This window comes from Balaenoptera borealis (genome assembly GCF_965194805.1).
Source record: "Balaenoptera borealis genome assembly, chromosome: 5".
In the NCBI taxonomy this organism is placed as follows: Eukaryota; Metazoa; Chordata; class Mammalia; order Artiodactyla; family Balaenopteridae; genus Balaenoptera; species Balaenoptera borealis.
In genome coordinates, this window is record NC_138862.1 from 131,737,425 (window position 1) to 131,761,013 (window position 23,589).

The window sequence follows — 23,589 nt, forward strand, 5'->3', positions numbered from 1 at the left end:
TTGCGAACTCCTGCCCTAGCCTACAGGGTTTCTGCAAGGGCGAAAGTTGGTCAGGTGCACTGATGCACCACCGGCTGTGGAAGGCACTTTGGGGCCAGCCAGGCGCTGGGCTGCTTCGAAGCCGCCTAGACGAGGCAGTGCAGTGTCCCGCCGTCGCTGACCCTCGGCTAGCACCCGGTCCCATCCTAAACGGCCGGCCCCCACCCGGCTCCCAGTGCGCACTCACCCAGGGCCCCCGCGCACAGCACTGCGCAGACCGCGAGCCTCATTCTCCTCGGCGGCACGCGACTCCTACCCGGCTCCCGGCTCCCGGGGCCTCGGTCAACTGTACCTGCCCGCGAGGGGGCGGATCCGCCTCCTCCGAAGGGTTCGCCCTTCCCGCCCATCGCCCTCGCCACACCCCCACCCCTCGCCCAGACAGCTCGCAGGGGCTCGCCGCGGCTGCACCTCTGCCCAGCGCCCGGAGCTGCGAGGCTGGATCTCTGCTCGCGGGCTAGGAGTCCGCACCCCGGAGGTACGAGCCGCAGCAACCCTGGAGCCTGCTGGAGAGAGAAGCTGAGGCCCAAGATGAGAGTGACCGCCTGGGCCCCAGGTTAGTTACTAGAATGCGGGTTCCTTGACCCCTGGACCTTCATCTAGACAAGCAACTCTTCGATGTCTCCAACACAGACTCTTCGGGACTGAGGGGCGGTCCACGAGGTGAACACTGTGGACCCTTCCCCCAGGAGAGCACGTGCCCACGCATACACAACGTTTTGAACGCAATTTTCAGGTATCCTCAGACTCTTCCTCCAAAAGCGTCTCGGTTGCCCACTCCGGGTCCCTCCCGGAAGCTCTCCCACCCCCAATCCCCCTGACACGGTCTCCTGCAACCCTCGGCTGAAGGCTGAGGTCAGGAGAAGCGCTGAACCCTGGCAGGGCTGCTTCTACTCACCAGTGCAGCCCGCAGCCCCATCCTCCTGAAGTCTATGAGCTCTGCCTGGGGGAAGTCTTCCGAATTTAGATTTTTCAAAATTTTTCTTGAAGTGTAATAAACATACATAAAACTTAACATATCCTAAGTATACAACTTGAACAATTATCACCAAGTGAGCACACCCATGTAACCAGCACCCACATCAAGAAACAAAACGTTAACAGAGCGGGAGATGCCTCTCCTCCAATTACTTCCCATCTCCCCACAAAGATATCCATTATCTTGACTTCTGGCAACAGAGACTAATTCTGCTGATTGTTTAACTTTACAGAGATGGAATCATACAATATGTACAATGTTGCATCTGACTTCTTTCTGGTTACGTTTGTAAGATTCATCTATGTTGCTGTGTATAGTTTGCCCATCAGGCGATCTTGGTGTTGCATATGACCCCATATTGTTTATGCAGGACTTGCTATTTATCCTGCCTGTTGATAATAGTGGTTTCTAGTGGGCTCTTACAGTGAGTGCTGCTGTGAACATTCTAGTATATGTCTTTTCCTGCACATAGGTATACATTTCTGCAGGATATTTTCCTGGAAGAGTAGCTGCTTGGTCATAAAGTAGGCATATGTTCAACTCATAGATACTGCCAAACACTTTTCTCAAGTGGTTGAACCAATTTCCACTCCCACATTAAGAGTACAAGAGTTTGGCTGTTCCACATTTTTACTGTTTTACTGGGAGTGTTGGTGGTTTTGCACCATAATTTTGAGTTTTTCTGATGACTAATGAGGTTGAGTATCTTTATATGCTTATTAGCTATTTAAATGCCCTCTTGTTCAAGTCTTTTGCCCTGAATACATTTTAAGTAGACTTTCTCTCAAATTAAGTATTAGGACTGGCAATATAGTAATTCAAACTACAAACCAAGACTCATCTAATAAAGCATCCTCTAAATTGAGTCTTAAGACTGTAAGAATGTATTATAATTGAATTTAAACAGTTTATTATTTTAGCCCACCATAACTCTTTATTCTGCCCCCCTCTTCTTGTGTGCAAAGGGTGAATCTTTGCTAAGGAAATATTGTTGTTTGTTTCAGCTCCTACCAAAATTATGAAAAGTTCTTCCCTCTGTCAGAGATTAACCCTGCCTTCCACTGAGGCCAGAGATAGTCCTGAGGGAATAGGAAGAGGTTGTAAATCACAGAATTCACAAGGTCAAAGGCATGAGACTATTATACACAAACCTGGGCTCTCCTCCCCTTCTCTTATACACACACACACACACTCACACACATACCTCAAAGTAAACAATGTATCCTCTTCCTTCCACATCTTACAGACATCACCATCATTGGACAACCAATGGGAGATTGTCCCCATTCTCTCCCCCTTCACACCACCTCTAGCCAGCTAAGTTGAGTTTTCAATTCAAGAAATGTATTGTCTCTATGTGCCAGATAACTAGGGACGGGATAGAGTGAGGAGGGGACCTCTCACATCTGGTCAGCTTTCGAGGTGACCGTCTGGGCTTTGGAGTATGACCAGCTGGAGGGCACTGAGAAAGGCTTAGGAGCCTCGGTCACACAAGGTCCGTGCTGTGCAGAGAGGCTGTCGGGGTCCCTGAGACCACATCCCATATGCTCATGAGCTGGAAATAGCCAGCATATTTCTGGTCAGAGATTAAAGCAACCTCTAGACCAGCAATCTGCTGAACACCATCTCAAAGGAAAGGATGAACATGTCCCCTCCTTGGTGAGACACTCATCAGGGGGTTCTTGGCATGGGGTTTGTCCCAGAGACTGCTATGGGGTAAACCCTTACTCTGGGCCTGCTGTGATGGTGACACAAAGTCCTGAAGGCCACCTGCTGCCCCCCCATGCCAAAGACACTAGAAGCCAGAGATTCCAAGTTGGGACTCTCAGCTACTTCTGTGTCTCCTTCCACTCAAGGAATTCTTTGACCTTTAGAATTTTTGAAAATGAGAATAGCAGTCCCTTCCTCTTTTTAATCTAGAGAAAAAGGGATTTATATCTTTTTAATGTGAACCTTTTATTGAACTTATACATACATATAGAAAGTGTACACATCATGTGTACAGCCTATGGATTAACACAGCATGAACACACCCATGTAACCAGCACTCAGATAAAGAGAATATTACCAGCTCCCTAGAAGCCCCCTCATCCACCTTAGAGTCACCAGTGATCAAAAGTAACCATTATTCTGATTTCAGACACCACAGATGTTTCACCTGTTTTTGTATTTCACACAAATGGAATCATAAAGTAAGCACTGTTTTCTGTCTTGCTTCTTTGTCCAAATGTAATATTCACGACAGTCAACCATGCTGTTTCATATACTGTAATTTGTTCATTCTCATTGCTGTGTGGTATTCCAATAGTGAATATATCAATGACTATTGATGGACATTTGGGGGTTTTGTTTTTCAATTTGAGGCTATTATGAAGTAATACTGCTGTGAAAATTTTTGTAGATGTCTGTGGCTGAGCATGTGTCTGCATTTCTGTTGATTATACACACAAGGGCACAATTGCTGAATCACAGCCTATGCCTATGTTCAGCTTTAATAAGTGCTGCCACACTGTTTTTAAAGTAGTTGTACACTTCCCACTCTCCTCCCACTCCAACCAGTGTATGAAAGTTCCAGTTGCCTCACATCCTTGTCAACCCTTGGTTTGGGCTGACTTTTTAATTTTAGCTCTCCTGGAGCATATGATGAAGTTCACTGTAGTTTTAATATTAATTTCCCTGATGACTAATAAAGTTGAACACTTTTTCACATGTTTATTGGTGATTCAGATATCTTCTTTTGTGATATACCTATTTTTTATTGGATTATTTGCAAATTTTTTGTGTTGTAGGAGTTCTTTATTTATTCTAGATATGAGAACTGTGTTGGACATATGTATTTCAAATATCTTCTTCCATTTTATGGGTTTTCTTTCATTCTCTTGATGGCATCTTTTAATAAACAGAAGTTTTATATATTTCTGAGTCCTATTTCAACATTTTCCTTTATGTTTAGCACTTTTTGTAAACTGTTTAAGAAATCTTTGCCTGTCCCAAGTTCATGAAAATATTCTCTTATGTTTCCTTCTAGAAGCTTTATAGTTTTACCCCTCACATTTAGATCTAGAATCCACCTGGAATTGATTTTTTTTAAAAAACACAGACATTTATTTTCCATTCATGTGAAAGAGAAATTAGGTTAAAAGAAGTGGATGACTTTTCTTAACATGACATTTTATTGCCCCAAATATTCACTCAGTAGGTCTCCTGGAATTTAACAAATGATGTATAGACCCTCTAATTTGTGCTATATAACTACAGTTATAAACTGAATAACTTAGTGAGCTAGCATGATGTCATAGAAGACAAAGCTAAGGCACATGGCCTAGATCTTTTTGGAACTGATATTTGTGAATGGTATGGGATAGAAGCCTGTATTCATTTCTCCTTCCATATGTGTGCCCAGTTGACCCAGCACCATTTGCTTGAAAGATAATTCTTTTTTTACTGCACTTTAGTATAAACTTTGTCAAAAATCAGGTAACTGTCTATGTGTTTCTAGACTCTCCACTCTGTTCCACTAAGCTATATATCAATCCTTCCACTTATATCTGTCTCAGTCTCTGTAGCTTTATAATAAGTCTTGATATCTCAGTGAAGACACCCATGTCTAGAGTTTTATTAGTGGAAAGGTTTTCAATTCCAGATTAAATTTCTTTAATAGCTAAAGAAATGTTCAGATTTTCTGATTCTTCAAGTCTCGGTATTGCTAAGTTTTTCAAGAAATTTACCCATTTCATCTAAATTTCAAATTTATTGATGTAAAGTTGTGCACAATATTATCTTTATTCATTTTTTATGTTTACCAGTTTATTATAAAGGATTTAGATGAATAACCAGATGTAGAGGTTCATTGGTGAGGTCTGGAAGGGTCCTGTTACAGGAGCTTCTGTCCCTGAGAAACTGGGATGCACCATCCTCCCAGCACGTGAAAGTGTTCACCAACCTGGAAGCTCTTATACATTTTTAATGTGTGGAGGATCCTTGCTATAATTTTCTTTTTCATTTCTGATATTGGTAATTTATGTTTTCTCCTTTTTCTTGATTAGTATTGCCAAGGTTTTATCTGTTTTATTAATTTTCATAAGGAGCCAACTTTCAGCTTTGTTGATTTTCTCTGTTGTAAATTCACTTATTGATTTCTGCTTTCTTGACTTTCTTTGGGCTTTGTTCTTTTTCTGGTTTTTATAAAAGGAAGTTAAGATCATTGATTTTCATCCTCTCTTCTACTCTAATATATGCATTGAAGGCTATAAATTTCCTTTTTCTTGATATATTATTATATCTGTATGATTATCTAAAATATATTTAAATATATATTCTAATTCAAAATATATTCCAATTTTCATTGTGATTTCTTGTTTGACTCATAGTTTATTTAGAAATGTATTGCTTGATTTCCAGTGTTTTCAATTTCCTGGTTATCTTTTGTTATTTATGTCTAACTGAGTTCCACTATGGTACGATAACATACTCAGAATGATTTCAGTCTTTTGAAATGTGCTGAAGATTGTTTGGTGGCCCAGCATACAGTCACTTTTTGTTGTTTAATATGCATTTTAAAATAATGAGTATTCTATGGTTGTTGGGTAAAGTGTTTTATTTATAATGCTATATATAAATCAAATACATACATATGCGTGTGTGTGTATATATATATATATATATATATATATATATATACACACACATTGAAAATTGTGTTGTTCAGCTCTACAATTTTTTTTAATCCGATTTTTCTATTAGCACTGGAGAAAAGTGTATTCCCCACTATGATTGTGGATTTGTCTATTTCTTCTTTTAACGCTGCTGACCTTTGCTTTATATATTTTAAAACTATGTTTTTGAGTACATACATATTTGAGATTGTGATACCTTACTGTTAGGTTATTCCCTTTATAATTCTAATTGTTATGAAGTGCCTCTTTTTAACTCTAGTAATGTTTCTTGCTTTAGAGTCTTGTCTAATATTCGGGTAGTTACACCAGCTTTCTTTTGGCTATTGTATGCATTGTATATTTTTTAATCCTTTTGTGTTCAGTGTTTCTGTGTCCTTATATTTAAAGTGTGTCTTTTACAAGCAGCATATATTTTAAAAACTCCATCTGACAATCTTAGACTTTAATTGGCATATATAGTTTGTTGACATTTAATGTAATTACTGATATGTTAGAGTGTTATCTGCCACCTTATATTTGTTTTCTATTTGGCTAACCTGTTTTTAATGTGCAAATCTTCTGGCAGAGCATTTTCTCAGGATTTTTAATGTTTTTAACTAACAGTTTGTAGAGTTCTTTTCTTCCATAACTTTAATAATGTCACTGTACTGTGTTCTTTTGTCCATAATTTCTGTTGAGAAGTCAACTGAGGTCAACTGTTGTTCCTTTGAAGGTAATTTGTCTTTTTCCTCTGGCTGCTTTTAAAATATTCCCTTTATCTTCCTCATGTTCTTTGGTTTGACCATCATATGCCTAAGTGTGATTTTACCTAGCTGTGAAGGTTTGGGCTATTTTTTTATCACTTTTGGAAAATTCTCAGCCATTGTTTGTTTAAATATTCCTCCTGCCTATTCTGTTGATTCTACTTCTACAACTATAATTGTATGTGTAGTAATCGTTTTTTTTTTAATATTTATTTATTTATTTTGGCTGGTCTTAGTAGCGGAACATGGGATCTTTGTTGCCGCGTGCAGGATCTTTGTTGTGGCATGCAGACTCTTAGTTGCAGCGTGTGGGATCTAGTATCCCGACCAGGGGTTGAACTGGGGCCCCCTGCATTGGGAGCGTGGAGTCTTATCCACTGGACCACCAGGGAAGTCCCTGTAGTAATCTTTTTCAAATGCACACATGTATCATGCCTTTTTCTGTATTTCCTTTTTTTTTTTCTTGTGTTTCAGTTTGGATATTTTATATTAATCTAACTTTCAGTTTACTAATCCTCTCTTCTTTGCAGCTATTGTATTGTTAAATCTACTTAATGAGAAATAAACATAAATTATTGCCTTTTTCATGTAAACTCACATTTCAGACTTTTTGGGGGGAGTAAAACAGGCTCTTTGCTGTTTAGAAGGTTATTTCTGAGTTGCAAAAATTCTCTTTCCATGGTTTTGTAATTCCTGTATTTCTCCATTCACTCTTGGCTGCCACAAGTGCAAAGACACTTTTTCTTGCATCTTTAGTGGAACGATTGCCTTTTTCACTGCTAGAATTCCCATTTTTATTTCTTCGTCATAGATTCCAATTCTCAAATGAAATTCTCCACCTTTTTCACCCTTTTATTCTACTAAGAAGATAAATTGGGGACTGATCACTTTCATCCAATCGAGGTTTGGCTGAATCAAGACTAGCCTGCAGTTTTGATAGGCTCCTATGTCTTCCCACTGAAAGCCTGGTGTGGTGGGCAGAAAAATGGCCCCCCAAAGACATCCATGTCCTAATCCCACAAACTGTGAATATGTTATGCTACATGGCAAGGGAGGATTAACGTTGCAGATGGAACTAAAGTTGCTAGCCAGGCAATTTGGGAATAAAGAGATTATCCTAAATTATCTGTGAGGGTCAATGTAATCACAAGGGTCCTTTAAATGTGGAAGAGGGAAGCAGAAGAGTTAGTGTCTGAATAAGGCAAAGAAAGCCTGCCGTTGCTGGCTTTGAAGATGGAATGGGCTGTGGCCATGAGCCAAGAAACGTGAGCAGCTCTAAAGCAGGAAAAGCCAGAAAATGGATTCTCCTATGGAGCCTTCAGAAAGGAGAGCAGCCCTGCTGACAACTTGAGTTTAGCCCAGTGAGACCCATTTCAGACTTTAGTCCTACAAAACTGTAATATAATAAATCTGTGTTGTTTTAAGCCACTTAATTTGTGGTGATTGTTATAGCAGCAATAGGAAACTAATACACCTGGTATATTGTTTGGGACCTCTCTAAGGTGTGGAATTATATTTTTTGCCTCCCTTTCCATGGAACTTCAAATTGTGCCAAATATCTTAAGGGGAGAACTGGTCATTTATCAGGCTTAGTTCTCTGCACTTCCCTTCTCATTTGGATCTTGTCTCCACTTGTGTTTTTCTTCCAGCCGTGAGACTGCCGAAGCTCTGCTAGCAGGAGCCCTCTGCTCAGGCAAAGCCAGATACCTCTTACCTTGTACCAGGAAGTGGCAAATTTCCCCAAGGAAACGTGGTTGCAGAATGTCATCTCACCTCCCTGGGTTACCCCTTCCCTTTTCCAGAAATTTGTCACCTCTAACGTCTAATGCTCTTAAATAGATGTTTTCTGGTGCTTTATCCACATCTAGATGTGCTCAACAAGAGCACAGCTCTTGAACAAGCTACTTCACCATTACAGAAGCACAAATGAGGACATTAACTACTAATTTTTAATCTTTATTTTTGCAGATTCTAGTATATTGTTACTGAATGAATGAATTTTACAAGTTATTGTGCTCACAACTGCTTTAAATCCTCATTTATTCATACCTTTGAAAGGAAATAGGGTCTATGAGGGCAGAGACCACATTCTTCTTGTTCAGCATGCTAACCCTAGGTTGGAAAACAGTGCCTGGTATAAGACTCAAAAAAAATGATCAAATATATGATAATTATTATGAATAAATGCATGTAAAGGATTGACTCAAAAGTAGGTTGAACAATCTTCTCTGTAGGCCTGTGGACAAAAACCAAATAGGGTCAAGAGGTGAGCATTGCTCCTAAGGTTAATGATCTACCTAAAGCTAACACAGCCTAAATCCAATAGACCAAGATGCCCTCTGACCTCTGAGTGGAGCAAACTCTGGAAAGTTCCTATGTACCGGAACAAAGTCATATTGCAAAGGAAGGACATCCATAGTCCTAAAGCCATCTCTGTTGTTTTGGCACAATCTCTCCTAACAGCAGAGCAGGAGGTTAGGAGACTGTATTGTAGGAAACAATTTAAAGACTTCATGATGGCCTTTGGAAAATTAGGAATTTGTGAATTTATCATTAACTGTGTGCGAGGCACTGAGCTAAGTGCTTTTCAGATATTAATTTATAGCAACTCCATAAGGTAGGTGCTATTGTCATCCCCATTTCATACAGGAAGAAAGCGAAGCACAGAGAGGTTAAGTTACTTGCCGAAGGTCAGCCAGCCGGTACATGTCAGAGCCGGCATTCAAACTAGGCAGCCTGCTTCCAGGTCCAGGCTCTCCCCATGTGGCCTCTGGCACTTGTCTCTGAAGCAGTTTCACTTTCCTCTTTCCAAGGGCCTTTGTGGTAATAAAAACAGTTTTTGAAGTGGCAGCACATTTGTTTAAACCCTGGCAACTTCAGAATTGATTAGGTTGGCACTAGTTGACATAACAGATGAAACTCCCAATCTCAATGGTTTAACATAATGGAAGTTGGCTTCTTGCTAATATAAAGCCCAGATGGCAGCAGTGGTCTTGTTTTGTTGGAGAGGCAGGGATGGGGAGTTCACCTTCATAGCTCTGGTCAGAGCTCCAGGCTAAGATTCAGAGATCCAGGCTAAGAGATGCTCTGCCATTTTCAACATGTGGTTTCCAAGACTGCCTTATGTATTGACATCTAGAATAAGGAATTGTGTAAGGCGGTACAAGAAGTTTCCATGAGCCAGGCCTGGAAGTGCTAAACATCACTTCTACCTATATTCTATTGGCTATAACTAAGTCACACGATCCCACCGAGATGCAAATAGGATGGGAACTGGAATCCCTGGCTGGGCAACTTTGTCCCAGCAACAACACACACTATCAAAGAGGACCGCATGCCTTGGGTCTTTTGTCTCAGTTTGAGTTTCCCCAGAAAGCACACTTTTAGACAAGCCTTTCTAAATGTTTTATTTGGTAAGTGAAGAAACAAAGGTTAGAGAATGGGGAAGGGAGACAGGGATAAGAAGGCATCCAAAGGATGTACTGACAGGTCAGTTACCACTGTGGAGACTGGGGCTTAATTCCACTGGGGAAACTCTGGGAGCCTGGGTAGAATATCCCATTAAGAGGCTTGCAAACATGAGTCTTTATACACGAACTCCTGTCAGTCATTGTTTGAGGGTTTTTTCCCATGGGTCATAAATCCCCTTGCCTTCTGGGATACTGTACAGGTGGCTAAGCAGACTCCTGGTGTCAAAGAATGCCTTCATGCAAAGGAATGCAGGTGCTGGCAGTTGGAAGTTTCCCAATATGTCTGTGAGTGGTAAGGCTGAGGGGTATGTATGGGATACTAAGGATCTGCTACACAGTCTCAGCCAGAGTCCACAGGATGGTCCAGTGACACGTGGACTAACAAGACCAGTTGTTGCCCACCCCTCACCCCGACCCAATCGCATACCTGATGTACAATGGTGGAGCAGGGACAGAATAATTACAATAAAATTCCTTTTCAGAAAGGGAAGGAGGGGAGACTCCTAGCTGTTGCTGATCAGCATTAACTTTGAAGTCCTGCTGGGCAGGCATTGGGTGGTTCCTCTGCCTGATTAGATCCAGGTTCTGCCCTCTGAAAGCAGTTCCTTTGCTCATTGCTCTCCAAGGTCCCTGGCCCCTCTCTCTGGATGGTCTTCCTTTTCTATCAATATTATCCTCTCTAGCCAGGTCTGGATGGGGTACTGAGGAGCTTGTGCTCCCTGGGGGCTGTATGACTTTTCACCCACTTCTGACTATGCAAGCTTGAAGGTTGTACAAAGTTTGAATACTCCGGATTTCTGGTTTTCTTCACAAAACAATGAACCTTCAGAACCTTAGTAACCTTCAGATCTATTTGCTCCCAGTCAGTTTCACACATACAAGACAAGGTCAAGGGCAAGGCCTGACTGATCAGGCTGGAGAAGATACATGAGACACGTTTATTATTCCATAGATAGCAAAAAGGAAGAAGCCAAAGGTGCCAGCTCCCTGGGTCCTTACCCACACCCCAAAAAGGATGACACTGAAGGGGCTGGTGACTGCAACTTGAGTTGTGGGAAACCCCATCACTGGGGAGCCAAATCTAGATGGTAGCTAAGTCGTTTTATATTCTGTAGCTCTATTCTGAGGGGAGTGGTGCAGAAAGCCCCACACTTCATCAGAATCTGGGAGGTGATGAGAAACTATCTGATGACAGCCTTCCGGGGGAGGCAGGAAGACAAGTGGGAGGTGGCCTCCATCCTCTCATGTTCCTGCAGGATCACAGAGTGTTTTGGCTTACATATGCTGCAATCCCAACCTTAGCCTGCATGGATGTGTGCATGTCTGCCAGGAAGCCATGGCAGAGCTGCTCCCCTACAGCAGCTGCCACACCCACAGTTCTCTCCTGGACTACTTTTCACGCCTGATTGCTATCCTTGGCCCCAAACCTTTCTCTCTCAATTAATGGTGGCTACCTAGCTTGGGTGGGAGGACCACACTCTTAACTAGGTCTTTTCCACGTGGATGGGTTGTAATGTACGTTTGTTCTGGAAAACCTCTCTTGGGTTTCTCTCTCACTTTTAGAGTCTAGATGCAGTCAGCTTTTCCAACTTGCAAATCGTCAGTTTTGAACTTTTTAATTCCTTTTATTTTTTGCTTGCAAACAAGCCAGTTCTTCCCTGAGTTTATCACTTTCTTATAATGCCTAATTAAATGCAGCCAATAGCAACCAACACGTGCCGCTAACATTCTATTTTACCTCCTCTTCCCAACACTTCAGCAGACTCAGTAGGCCTATGTTCTACCTTCCAGGTACTGAAGACAACAGTTTAAATAAATATTTTGCCACTGCAAAGACTATTTCTGCAGCAAGAAAGATCATTTACTAATCTCATTTTTTAATTATGCATCCCCTTATTTGTACATATTTATTCATTTACAGCACTGGAAACAAATCTAAAACCCTATCACTGAAAAAAAATCTACTTTTAGTTTATGTTTTAGTTTTCAGAAATCTTACGTAGCAAAATATAACAAGAAATACTCATATTCCCACCACCCATATTTTAAAAGTAACTATTTTGTCATATTTGTTTCCTGTATTTTTTCATTTTACAAACAGATAAAGTTCCCTTTAATTCTACTCCAAGCAGGGTCTGCAGTGACAGGCTCTAGGTGACAGAAGTGCCAAGGAAACAGGGAAGTAAGGGGGAAGTTAATGCCCAGACCCCAACTTCAGAGGCAGCTGCCTGAGGACACATCACAACTATTCCCCGCTGTCACCAACATCTTCATGGACCACAACCCATATAACCATTTTCACCTTTTCCTAAGGGATTGCTATTCAAGCAAACGTTAATATGCATCAGAATCATCCCGAGGGTTTGTTAAAACACAGAGCAGCGGCCCCATCCTGGACCCCAGCAGACCTGCGGTCAGACTCAAGAACGCTCGCATCTCACAAGTTCTCAGGCAACGCTGATGCTGCTGGTCCAGACACCGCACTACCTAGAGGACCACTGCTCCAGCCAGTGCCCAAGACTAGGTACCTCAGGGACAGACACAGAACCTCTCTGCCCATGGGGAGACACAGATGGGAAAACTTGTCACCTGGTCTCCTATTCTGAAGAGGAGGGCGACTCCCCAGCTATTCAAAGCCAGCCACTAAAAGCTAAAGGGCTGATTTCATTTTCATCCCCCTCCTCTTCAGTAGCAGCATCTATGACTCCCCTCCTCCTCCTCCAAGGCATCCACTGGGCCCCAGAAGTGTCAGCAACGGGCTCCTGCCCCGGTGCAGAGATGGGTGGCGGTATGTGACAGGGAGCACTGCGGTGGGTCAGGAAGGGCAGGAGGGTTCCAGTCACGGCGCCTCTGCTCAAACCCAGGTGCAGCCACTTTCCGGCTGTGGGGCCCCGGGCAAGTCACACCGTCCCTGAGCCTCACTTTCCCATCGACGTGATGCGGCCAGCGATGTCCGTGTTCTAGAGGACTGCTGAGCGGAGTGCGCAGAGGCGGTATAAGCAGGAGCCCTCTGTCCACTGTGACACGCCCCACCGTAGACCTGCTCCTTCACGAGGGACTGCGGCAGGGTCATCTCTCTCTCTCTCTCTTTTTTTTTGTTTAACAAGTCTAATAACTTTGGTTTATTCGTAAGGCTTTCCTCACTCCCTCCCTGACAACAGGCCTTTACCTTTGAGCCCCAGTGTTACTGATTCTGACTCACGTTCCACAGGTGTGTTCACACACTGCCGCTCTTTGCCATCTTGAGACACTAAAAACAATCGAAGGACAGGTCATGAAACTGTCACATTACTCAAGTCCTGATTTTCTCAATCTCAGTAGTCAAGAATAAAATGAGGAAAAACGCTAACTAAGTAGTTTGTCATTGGCCATCAACAAGCGGAGACCCTACAGTCCTATTTCACCTCCTCTCCCCTGACCTGTGCTATTTGAACATTAGGTTCCATCCCAGAACATGCCCAACACTCGGGGAATTACAGAGAAAGAAAATGAGATGCTCACTGAAGGGGGTGGGGTGGCACTCCTGAAGAAGTTGGCAAAGACCCCTTTGCACCAGGTGTGTAATTCACGTCATCCTGACATCTTTCTTCCCTTTAGACCTCTTGGCTGTGGTAGCGGGTGAGTACATTCGGGCTATACTGGAGGAAAAAGAATCCAGTCCGCCAATCCATGGAGTCAAAAAGACTTGGATGCAGTCTTAATTCTACCACTTACTGTGACCTTGAACACTTCATTTACCTTCCCTAAGCCTCAGTTTTTACATCTGTAAAATGGAGATACCACTATTTGCCTCACAGAGTTGTTCTGGATGATAATATATGGTTTCTCAGTATAAAATATTTATTAAGGAAACCTTTTCCCTGCCTATATTTTTTGATATGTTAGGGCCTCCTCTAAGGCACTTCTGGCCTGCGGCCCCACCCGTTAGCCGTGGGCGCTTGGCCAGCTCCCAGCGGAGCACAGGCCCGCGCTTGCAAGCCCTGATCGCGAGGCTCCGACCTCGAGTCTCCGACCTCAACGCTCCTGGTACCCCTCGCCCCCGGCCCATCGCGACATACGCTCCACCCACCTCCGCAGCTTACGCCTCCGCCCTCCTCCCGCAACTGCGGTGGCGTCACTTCCGCCGGAAGGGACGGGCGCGTCCGCGCGGCTGGCGCGAAAGTCGGGTCGCGGTTCGGCAATTTCCGGGTCTGCGCTTGCTAGGGCTGGGGGCGCCGCTGGGGGCGGCGGTTGTGTGCCGGGCTGGCTCCCGACCCCAGCCGCCGTCCCGCGGACCGTGCGGCCCCCCACTCGCCGCCCGGAGACCCCCAGGCTCCACGGAGGTGAGTGAGGCTCGGAGTAAGGACCCAGCTCCCTCCCCCCGCCCCGCTGGGGGGATCGCGATGCTGCCTCTGGCCTTCCGGGCCCTGGTTTCCGGACCTTGTAACCGGCCTCTGGACCGGCGGATAGGACTTAGACGCCGGAGAGGGAGTAACTGCGGCTGGACCGAGAGCCGGGCCTTTCCCTGGGACCTGGGGAGCTAGAGCGTCCGGCCTTTTAGGCACCTGACTTTGCTGGCTGGCTCTCATGTTTATATTTGAAGTCCGTTTACTGAGGGCTGAACCTACCTCGAGGGCCGCGGATACCCGCAGGGACCGATTCGTTCTGAGCATCCTTACGCTTAATGCAATTGAATGACTATTGGCTTCGGGGACTTAGCCCCAGAGCAAAGGTCCTCGATGTATGCAGTTTAGCGACATTAATTTCGTTCTCTGATTTGCAAGGATTGGTGTTGTCATCTTTTTCCTTGATTGTGCCCACATTCCAGTGTTTCTTACAAACCGTAATGGGTGAATTCATGGGCAAGGCCGGAATGTTTGTCCTTTGGCATTCTTGTCTTCGCAGAAAAATAGGTGCTTTAAACATTTAACTTAATATGTAATGTGTTTTTGTTCTTGTTAATGGTTCCTTTATTTTGACAGTTCAAAAATGTCCCAAAATGACAAAGAACCGTTATTTGTGAAGTTTTTAAAGTCTTCAGACAATTCTGAATGTTTTTTTAAAGCTCTTGAGGTAAGACTACTTGAAAATGTCTTGTTTGATGCCGTGAATTCATTTTCTTGTTTTTAGTGTTTTTGATTTATTAGGCTTTTTTGTCTTAGTCATAGTTATTTTATTTTCGTAATAGTTTTACTGTAGTCTACATGCGTAGGTATCTCATTGTTACACATTTTTGAATTGATATTAGTATATCATTATGTATTTTGGGGGGCTTGAAATTTTTAATGACATTTCTATTGAAAGTGATGGACCTACTATTCTTGGAAATTAAATTGTTTTTTTTTTGTCTACTAACCATAGACCTTTGTGTGTTGAAAAAATTTGAGTCAGTCCTATATTGTTTACACTTCACTTTTGTTGTTGTTAATTGTTAACTATGTCTCATTATGTACAGTATTATATCATCTAGGTAGTGTAGAGCCTTGGTACTCACAGACCACAGTAGCATCACCATGGCCTGAGAGTTGGACCCCAACTCAGACCTACCAGTTGGAATCTGCTTTTTAACAAGATCCTGTGTACGTTAAAGTTTAAGGAACGCTGTTGTAGCAGGTTTTTCTTTAAAGTTCATTCATTGAGCAAACAGTTATTGAGTGTCCATCATCTAAGAAGCACTGTTCTAGTACTTGGGATACATCAGTGATGAGAGCAGGCAAAGATCCATACTTTCTCAGAGCTTACATTCTATTCTAGCTGGAGGAAATAGACATTAATCAGACATATAAATGAGTAAACTATATAATATGTTAAAGGTGCCAAGTGCTATGGGAAGAGAAAAACAAAACAGGTTAAGGTGTTCTGGAGGTTGTTTGTTGGGGGAGAAGGGAAGGTTACAGTTTATTTTAAATGGAGTGTGATCAGGGTAGACTTTATGGAGAAGATGATATTTGAGTATACTTGAAGGAGGTGAGAAAATGAGCCATGTGGATATCTGCAGAGGAAGGTTTCAGGCAGAGGAAATAATCATACACAAGCCCTGGGAAAGTGCTTGCGGTGTCTGTCCTGCTTTAGTGTGGCTGTAGTGTAGTGAACAAGGGATGTGGAAAGAATGCTAAGGTATGCTTTAGAGAGTAAGAGTAAGGAGGTCATGAAGGGCCTTGTGGGCCATGGTAAAGACTTTGGATTTTTCTTCCAGTGAGATGGAGAGCCACTGGGGGGTTTTAATCGGAAGAGTAACATGATCTGACTTAATCGTTTTAAAAGGATCACCCTAAGTATTTAATGTAAGGACTTCAAAATTTGTTCAGAAAATATTCGAGTGTTTACTGGGAGCCAGGATATTTTGGCAAACAAGATAGATCATGAAATTTTCATTCTTAGAAGGGAGAGAGACAAAAACAGTATGTGTATACGTGTGTGTGTATATATATACACACACACGTGTGTGTGTGTGTGTATATATATATATAATATCTATGCTATTTTTCTTCATAAAATACACTAGAGGGATAGGGAAAGAATATTTTAGAAAAGGGTGATAAGGAAAGGCATCTCTGAGGAAGTGACATGTGAGCAGATGTGGTTGAAGTGAGGTAAGTCAGGTGAAGTCCTGGGGGGAAGAGTATTCCAGGCAGCGGGAAAAAGAGTAAAACCTCTAAATGAGGTCATGCTTAGTTTGTTCTAGGTTGCAAAAGAAAGCAGGAGTGGCTAGGGAAGAGTGAGCAAAAGGGATTAGAGGAAGAAGGTAAGTGTGGGGAGACAGGCAGGGGCCAGACTCTATGGTCTTACAGGCAATTGTAAGAAATGTGGATTTTATTCTGAGTGTGGTGGGAAGCTGCTGGAGGTTTTGAGCAGGGTGACATGACCTTTTTTGTATTGTTAAAAAGATTACCAGCTGCTGGGTAGAGAATAGGTTTAGGGCAAGGGAGGGAGAAGGAACCACTTTGGAGACTTCTGCCCAGGTCTAGTGAGAGATGACAGTTCCTTTCAATAGGAGAAGGGCTGGGTTTGAGATGAATTTTAAAGATAGAGTTCATAGGACATAAATACAGGTGAATTATTGCATATGCATTCTTTTTCTTTCAGTCAATAAAAGAGTTCCAATCAGAAGAATATCTTCAGATTATTACAGAAGAAGAGGCATTGAAAATGAAGGAGAATGACAGATCACTTTATATCTGTGACCCTTTTAGTGGCAAAGTCTTTGATCATCTCAAAAAGGTTTGCTAACTTTTAGTGTGTCCTTTCAGGTAGTCTGTTTTTTGGTTTGTTTTTGCTTCAGTAGACGTAAGTTCTTTACTGATCATGAAGTATTTTGCAAATTATGAATTGAGAAGAGTCCTTTGGTTTTGGAAGACCAGAATAGTATTTTTCAAGGTTAATCATATTACAGTAGGCTTTGGTTAGTATGTAATTTTTATATTTCAGGAAATTTAACTTCACTTAGAATAATTTAACCCTGTAGTAATGAAGCATTTTATTGATGAAGTTCTACTGTACTTAAACTCAGTTTGATTGCAAGATATATTAGGGAAAAATAGTAGAGTAGGAAAAGACTTCAACATAATCCTTGGTTATTTACTGTCTTTCCTATGTGCTCTTGAATTTTAGTACCTGTACTTTGTATAGGGTCTGAAAAATTATATGCTAAAGGAAGCATTTGCGGGCCGAGCATTGCTAATATACCATTGAGCCATCTTATTTCTTTTTGTTGATTCTAGAGTCTACTGACTCATTACTTTTTTGGTGTCTGGACAAGAGAGAAGCTTTGAAATAAAAGTAAACTGGCTGTAATTCCATCCAGATTACAAAGAAGTGATTCTTGTTTGAAGGAGAAGAAAACATAGAAGAGTAGGTAGATGCAATACTGTCTGTACAGTATATGGAAGGTCTGTGCCCACCTTTGCCAAAAGCATTGTTGGTCTTACCCTCCTTTTGAAAATAACACCGCTTGTAAGATAGAATCAATAGCATCGAAAACTCAGTTTTCTTATGACTGACTAAAAAGATAGCAATAATCATTTACCTTGTAGATGTTTACATCGGTCATGCTTTGGTGACTTTGGCAGCTGTAGGCTTTTTAGTCTGGGTTGGATGTGCTGATGTTGAGCAAGATTGTCACGTTTCTCAGTTATCAATGAAAGTGATACCTTAGGAGAAGTCTTTGTGTGTCTTCCTTGGAAAGACATTGAGTTGCAAACAAAGTATTTAAAAAACAAATGTAGGAACTGCCTAGGATTATACTTTTTTTGTAGCAGAATAGGTTTTTTAGAGGGGGGTTAGTTGGGCTCTCAACACTTTTTAACTGCTTCATTGGCTGGGTGCTTCATTTGAAAAGTAAATGTAGATATTTCCTAATTATTATGGCATAAGACTGTTACTCATATCCCCTATTGCTAAGATTGTGTTTGTTTCAGAGATTAAAATTTTAATGGCAATTTTGAGTGAGTGTGGCTTTTGGAGCTTATTTCTTTTGATAGCGTGCATTGTTTGATTTGCTTGTGTGTGTATGTTAACGTGTGGTGTGTCTGAGAAATTATATAATGGTTATTTTTTTTTCTTGTAACAATTTGGTGGTTTTTCTGCAGTGGTCATCAACTTCTGTAAAGAATTGGTAAATACAGTATTACAAAATGTAATTTTATAAGACTGGAGGTCTTTTTCTACTTAGTAAACGTTCTCTGTTTTTGTAGCTTGGCTGCAGAATTGTTGGTCCTCAAGTAGTCATATTTTGTATGCACCACCAACGATGTGTCCCAAGAGCTGAACATCCAGTTTATAACATGGTTATGTCTGATGTAACCATATCTTGTACAAGCCTGGAAAATGATAAAAGGGTAGGTGTTGCGGTATTGAGTGGAATATGGTCAATATGTATGTATTATATTTCCACACTTAACTTTTCACTGTGTAGGGGATATTTTGAAAGACCTTGCACTTGGTGTTTATGACCAATAACCAAGTCAAGATGACAGTGTATATCTTATTTTATTTTTTAATAAATTGAATACAGTGGAATCTTTTATTGCAGACTGGCTAGTTGAAGTTTTTTGTTTTGATTTAAAAAGGAAACTCAGTTTTTTCCCTGTGTAATTTTCCGTTTGTTTTTGAGTCACATTTTTCCACCATAGTTACTTAATCTTTTAAAAAAGGATTGAGATTTACATGTATGTTTTTATATATTCTATATATAATTTGTATATTTTTAAGTATCAATATGTATGTAGTATATTAAAATATATAGTGTTTACTGTAGAACCAACATAGTTAAATTCATGAAGTTGCAAAAGATAAATGTAGGAAAATAATGTATATAAAGGTAATTATTCTAAAATTTATACTTTATCTTCCAAAAAGTAATTTCATTAATTATTTAACTTTATAGTGGTGAGAAACATTTGTGCATTCAAGCTAACAACAACAAAAGGTGCTTATGGGATATTGTATAAAAAAATGGAAGACATAGTGTTTGTTTCAGCATTAATAATATATTTTCTTTTGGGGCTACAGGAAGAAGTTCATAAATACGTACAAATGATGGGTGGACGCGTATACAGAGACCTTAACATATCAGTAACTCACCTTATTGCAGGAGAAGTTGGTAGCAAAAAGTATTTAGTTGCTGCAAACCTGAAGAAACCTATTTTACTTCCTTCTTGGATAAAAACACTTTGGGAGAAGTCACAAGAGAAGTAAGAAAGATATTCAGATATTTTCTAGATTTGAATAAATGATACATTCAATCATTTTGGCACATTGTGGGTTTTCATAGGGGAGGTTTTATGGTATCCTCTTTGGATTTGTTATTTGGGGACAAAAATAGGATCATTACTCTTCTCTCCAATGAAAACAAAAGATAATCTACAAGCTCTTATTATCAAGGTATAAGTTGATAGGTGGAATGGGCTATCGGCTTTAGTATTAGCTACAAAGTAAGAAATGCTTTGATAATAAAATGGTTTTCAGAAGTAAACATTTATAAAATAGTTGAGAAAATCAGTGTGGCAACTGTAGCTTTTATGCTGCGTTTATCCTTCAGTACTGTGTCAACTTGTTAAGATGGAGAGTAAATTTTAGCCACTTTGGCATTTGTATTCCCTCCCAAAAGGGACATATTTAAGGTTGAATATAAACACATATAAGCCATTAACTGAGATGTGATCATTCAGTAAACATTAACTGAGCCCATTTTATGTACCTGGCCTGAGTTAGGCATCAGATGTAAGTGGAGAGCAAAACAGGACAGCATCCCTGCCCTCATGGAACTTAGAGCCTATTTCAAAGGATAGAATTGAGTTTCCATTAGAATTAGATTAACAACCAATAAGTCAAGGTACCACTGTTTGAATTAAACAGGCATTTTCCAGTCTTCCTTTCAACACCATCTAGCACATCCTAAACACGTCTCCATGTTGGCACCCTTATTCCTAGCCTGTTTCGTCAGCACATCGGCCTAGCATGGCAACAGAATGATAATGATATTTTTGTTGGCATTCTGCCAAAAATCATTCCTTATTATTTGTATAGTATAATGGAAGAATTAAAAGTCTGTTTTTCTAGTAAGCAACCAAAGAACCTTTGGGTTTTTAGGTAGAAATTTAGACTTATAATTTTGGAAAATGAACCACTTTGACCAGCATGGATTTACAGTTAATGAAATACATATTTTCCCGTAAAACAGTTTTATTTGAGAGACTCTGAAACATTAGTTTTTATTAGAGACATGGTTTGAGTTAGATGAACAGTTAATATCATTTGAAGTGTGTTTGTCAGTTTCCCTTTTGTTAATAATGATTAAAATCCTAAAAAATGAGGAAAGCATTAGTGATATTTCTGTTGTTTGTCATTATTCTTCTGGTAAAATTTAAACTATCTGGTATATTTAATATGTTAATGTTTTTTCTTTTTTATTGTTTGTTTTCCCCAGAAAAATAGCTAGATATACCGATGTAAACATGGAAGACTTCAAGTGTCCTATTTTTCTTGGTTGTATAATCTGTGTCACTGGCTTACGTAGCTTAGACAGGAAAGCAGTTCAGCAACTCACAGTTAAGCATGGAGGTCAATACATGGGACAGTTGAAAATGAATGAGTGTACACACCTCATTGTGCAAGAACCAAAAGGTAAAACTGTTTCCCAAATGAACAAATGCAACATTTTCTACTATTTAACATTTTAAGATCATTATAGAATACCTTTTACTTCTGACATGTCATAAATCTGCTATGATTTTTTTTCTTGCAAACATAGTTTGGTTTATAATCTTCAGAAAAATTATATGACTTCCCAAGTCTTTATCAGGTCATTGAATAAATATTAAAAAACAAAAATTTCCAGTGGTGTTTTATCTAAATTTATTTTCAGATCTTTTGTTTTTGTTTTTTTTTTTTTAAAGTCCCCACACGGTTACCCAGTACTTAAGAGATGAGAGATTTGGATGAATAACAAGAAAGCTAATAGATGTCGCTAAATTACATTTCTTTCTAATTATAAATTTTAAAGGCTTGGCTTAGTTTTTAATTGAATGAATCAGCCTTACTCAATGAACTACAAGTTTTAACTTGAAGATGCACCTTGCAGAACATGAGACAACCAAAAGAAGAAAAATATATTACCAAGAAGAAGAATTCTTTAAAATTGCAGTTAATTTTGGTGTTCTATAATCTTTATTCTGGAGAATATTTTTTTTACCAGTACTCTTAAAATATATAAAAATTGATAAGAGCAGAGTTTCATTAATATTTTTATTATATCTTTTTATATCCATACTGTGTTTTATTAAGCTCCCTAAATAAGTAAAATTAGGGGAAAAAATTAAAATCAATTAATAATTGTCTTTAAGTGAGAACTTTGGGTATGGCCAATTATGATATTGAGTAAAGTTGATAATTGCTATTGGTTTTCTGAATCTGAAGACAGTACATCGCTCAGCTCTCAAGAATGTCAAAGAAACCTTTCTTGTTGTTTACTATATATTGTCCTCAGTTTCTCTATACCATTTCAAAATACATTGTGTTAAAAAGTTGTTGTAAGGTAATAAAAGATACGTAGTTTTAATATGACTTATTTAACTATTTGCCTCTCTATCCTGGACTTCAAGTAGAATCCTGTTGACATAGGAGTAGTTTCTTGAAAGTTGGTGTTTTTTATATTGCAGACATTTATAATTTTCACGGTTATTTTATACAGTTTATTAAACCACATAGTTCTGTGAGTTATCCCCATGTTACAGATTAAGAAAATGGTTTAAAGAATTTAAATGATGGAGGCTGTACTCAAAAATATTGAGTTACCCCACAGTTGCCTCTGTCTCTGTGCAGTTTTGTAAAAGATAAACCCCCTCACATAGCATGTGTATTTAACAACACATAGAAAATATAATTGAGCAATAACCTAATATATTACCTTTTAATACACTGTATAGCATACTGTTAAAAGTAAGAGTAATTGCTGGTAACTTTAATTTTGTCCCAGGTAGATTTTTTTTATAACCTGTCATTTAAATATTTCTGCAAAGATTTTAATGGTTTGCATTTCTCTCTCTCTCTCTCTGTTTCTCTTTCTTAATGAACATAATAGGTCAAAAATATGAATGTGCCAGGAGATGGAATGTACACTGTGTGACTGTGCAGTGGTTTTTTGACAGTGTTGAGAAAGGTTTTTGTCAGGATGAATCCATATATAAGACAGAGCCTAGACCAGAAACAAAGACTATGCCTGATACTTCAACTCCTACTGGCCAGATCAACACAACTGATAGTAAGTCTCTTTCGGATTAAAGTAAACAATCAGTTTTAAGACAGTCAGTTTTCTGTGTAAGAATTGATTTGTTAATAGGATCAGGGAGATACAGTAGGGAATTCCATCTTTTCTTGCTATGCTTCCAGGTATAATTGTATAATAAAATAACCAAATTGTATTAAAAATTAGTCCAGAACTCCTGATATTTCTTTTTATAATGAATGCAAACTTTCATACTCTCATGTAATGTGCAAGATTATTAAAGAAATTAAGAATATTAATAAAGACTTAAGAGAATTAATTTTTTAAAACTTGACTGGCATGCAGGTATTAGTACATTTTCTTTATTAGTTTGCTGCAATTGTTGTAGATCATCTATTCATAAAAATTTAAAACCATTTCTGTTTTGGAGGTATTATGTTGGCAATTTAACAAATGTTATAAATTTTTTTTCAAATGTAACTTTCCTGGACCTTAAAGCCAGCAACTTCAGATTTTTATTGGAAGCAAGTCACTATTAAGAGAATGTATTAAATATATTTTCATTTAAATAAGATATGAGCCTTAATTAGTTTCATTTTCCCTTTTCATACTTTGCCACCAAGATTTCAGTAAAAGCATTTGAATCTTACTTTAGAAATTGTTCATGGCTCTTTTTGTATAAGAAAAGTTCATGTGTAGGAAAATATGTAATCACAATTATTTTATCTCCATAAATTACATCTTTGTTTTTAATATGTAGGTCGTACTCTTTCAGATGTCAGTGATATTTCCAACATCAGTGCAAGTTGCATAAATGAATCGATATGTAGTTCAGTTCTTAATAGCAAAGTGGAGACCACACTTGAAAATCTGGATGTCAGTGCATTTGAGGCACCTGAAGATTTATTAGATGGTTGTCGGGTATGTCTTTATCATGTAATAAATGCAGTAAGTGATAATATACTTTAGTACTTGTAGCTTC

At 39.8% G+C, this 23,589-nt stretch overlaps 2 protein-coding genes across 6 annotated transcripts in view; one reads left to right on the forward strand and one right to left on the reverse strand.

Annotated features, from left to right (window-relative positions):
- LOC309629055 (inhibitor of carbonic anhydrase-like) overlaps window positions 1-14,050 on the reverse strand; it is a 58,346-nt gene extending 44,296 nt beyond the window's left edge. Inside the window, exons 1-2 of one of the 2 annotated variants that reach the window (XM_082392726.1) lie at window positions 13,974-14,050; window positions 227-13,542 (exon numbers count right to left, since the gene is read on the reverse strand). In XM_082392726.1, coding sequence (XP_082248852.1) covers window positions 227-386 — 160 coding nt within the window. In that variant the 5' untranslated portion in view covers window positions 387-13,542; window positions 13,974-14,050. The other variant, XM_082392725.1, reaches the window with a different exon arrangement.
- Window positions 14,051-14,061: 11 nt separating this feature from the next.
- The window catches only part of TOPBP1 (DNA topoisomerase II binding protein 1), a 79,853-nt gene continuing 70,325 nt past the window's right edge, over window positions 14,062-23,589 (forward strand). Inside the window, exons 1-8 of one of the 4 annotated variants that reach the window (XM_082392618.1) lie at window positions 14,062-14,226; window positions 14,866-14,956; window positions 16,970-17,104; window positions 18,577-18,720; window positions 19,394-19,575; window positions 20,811-21,007; window positions 22,464-22,643; window positions 23,368-23,528. In XM_082392618.1, coding sequence (XP_082248744.1) covers window positions 14,873-14,956; window positions 16,970-17,104; window positions 18,577-18,720; window positions 19,394-19,575; window positions 20,811-21,007; window positions 22,464-22,643; window positions 23,368-23,528 — 1,083 coding nt within the window. In that variant the 5' untranslated portion in view covers window positions 14,062-14,226; window positions 14,866-14,872. Of the gene's footprint in view, window positions 14,227-14,865; window positions 14,957-16,969; window positions 17,105-17,604; window positions 17,735-18,576; window positions 18,721-19,393; window positions 19,576-20,810; window positions 21,008-22,463; window positions 22,644-23,367; window positions 23,529-23,589 lie in introns of those variants that run through there. The other 3 variants (XM_082392616.1, XM_082392615.1, XM_082392617.1) reach the window with 3 other exon arrangements.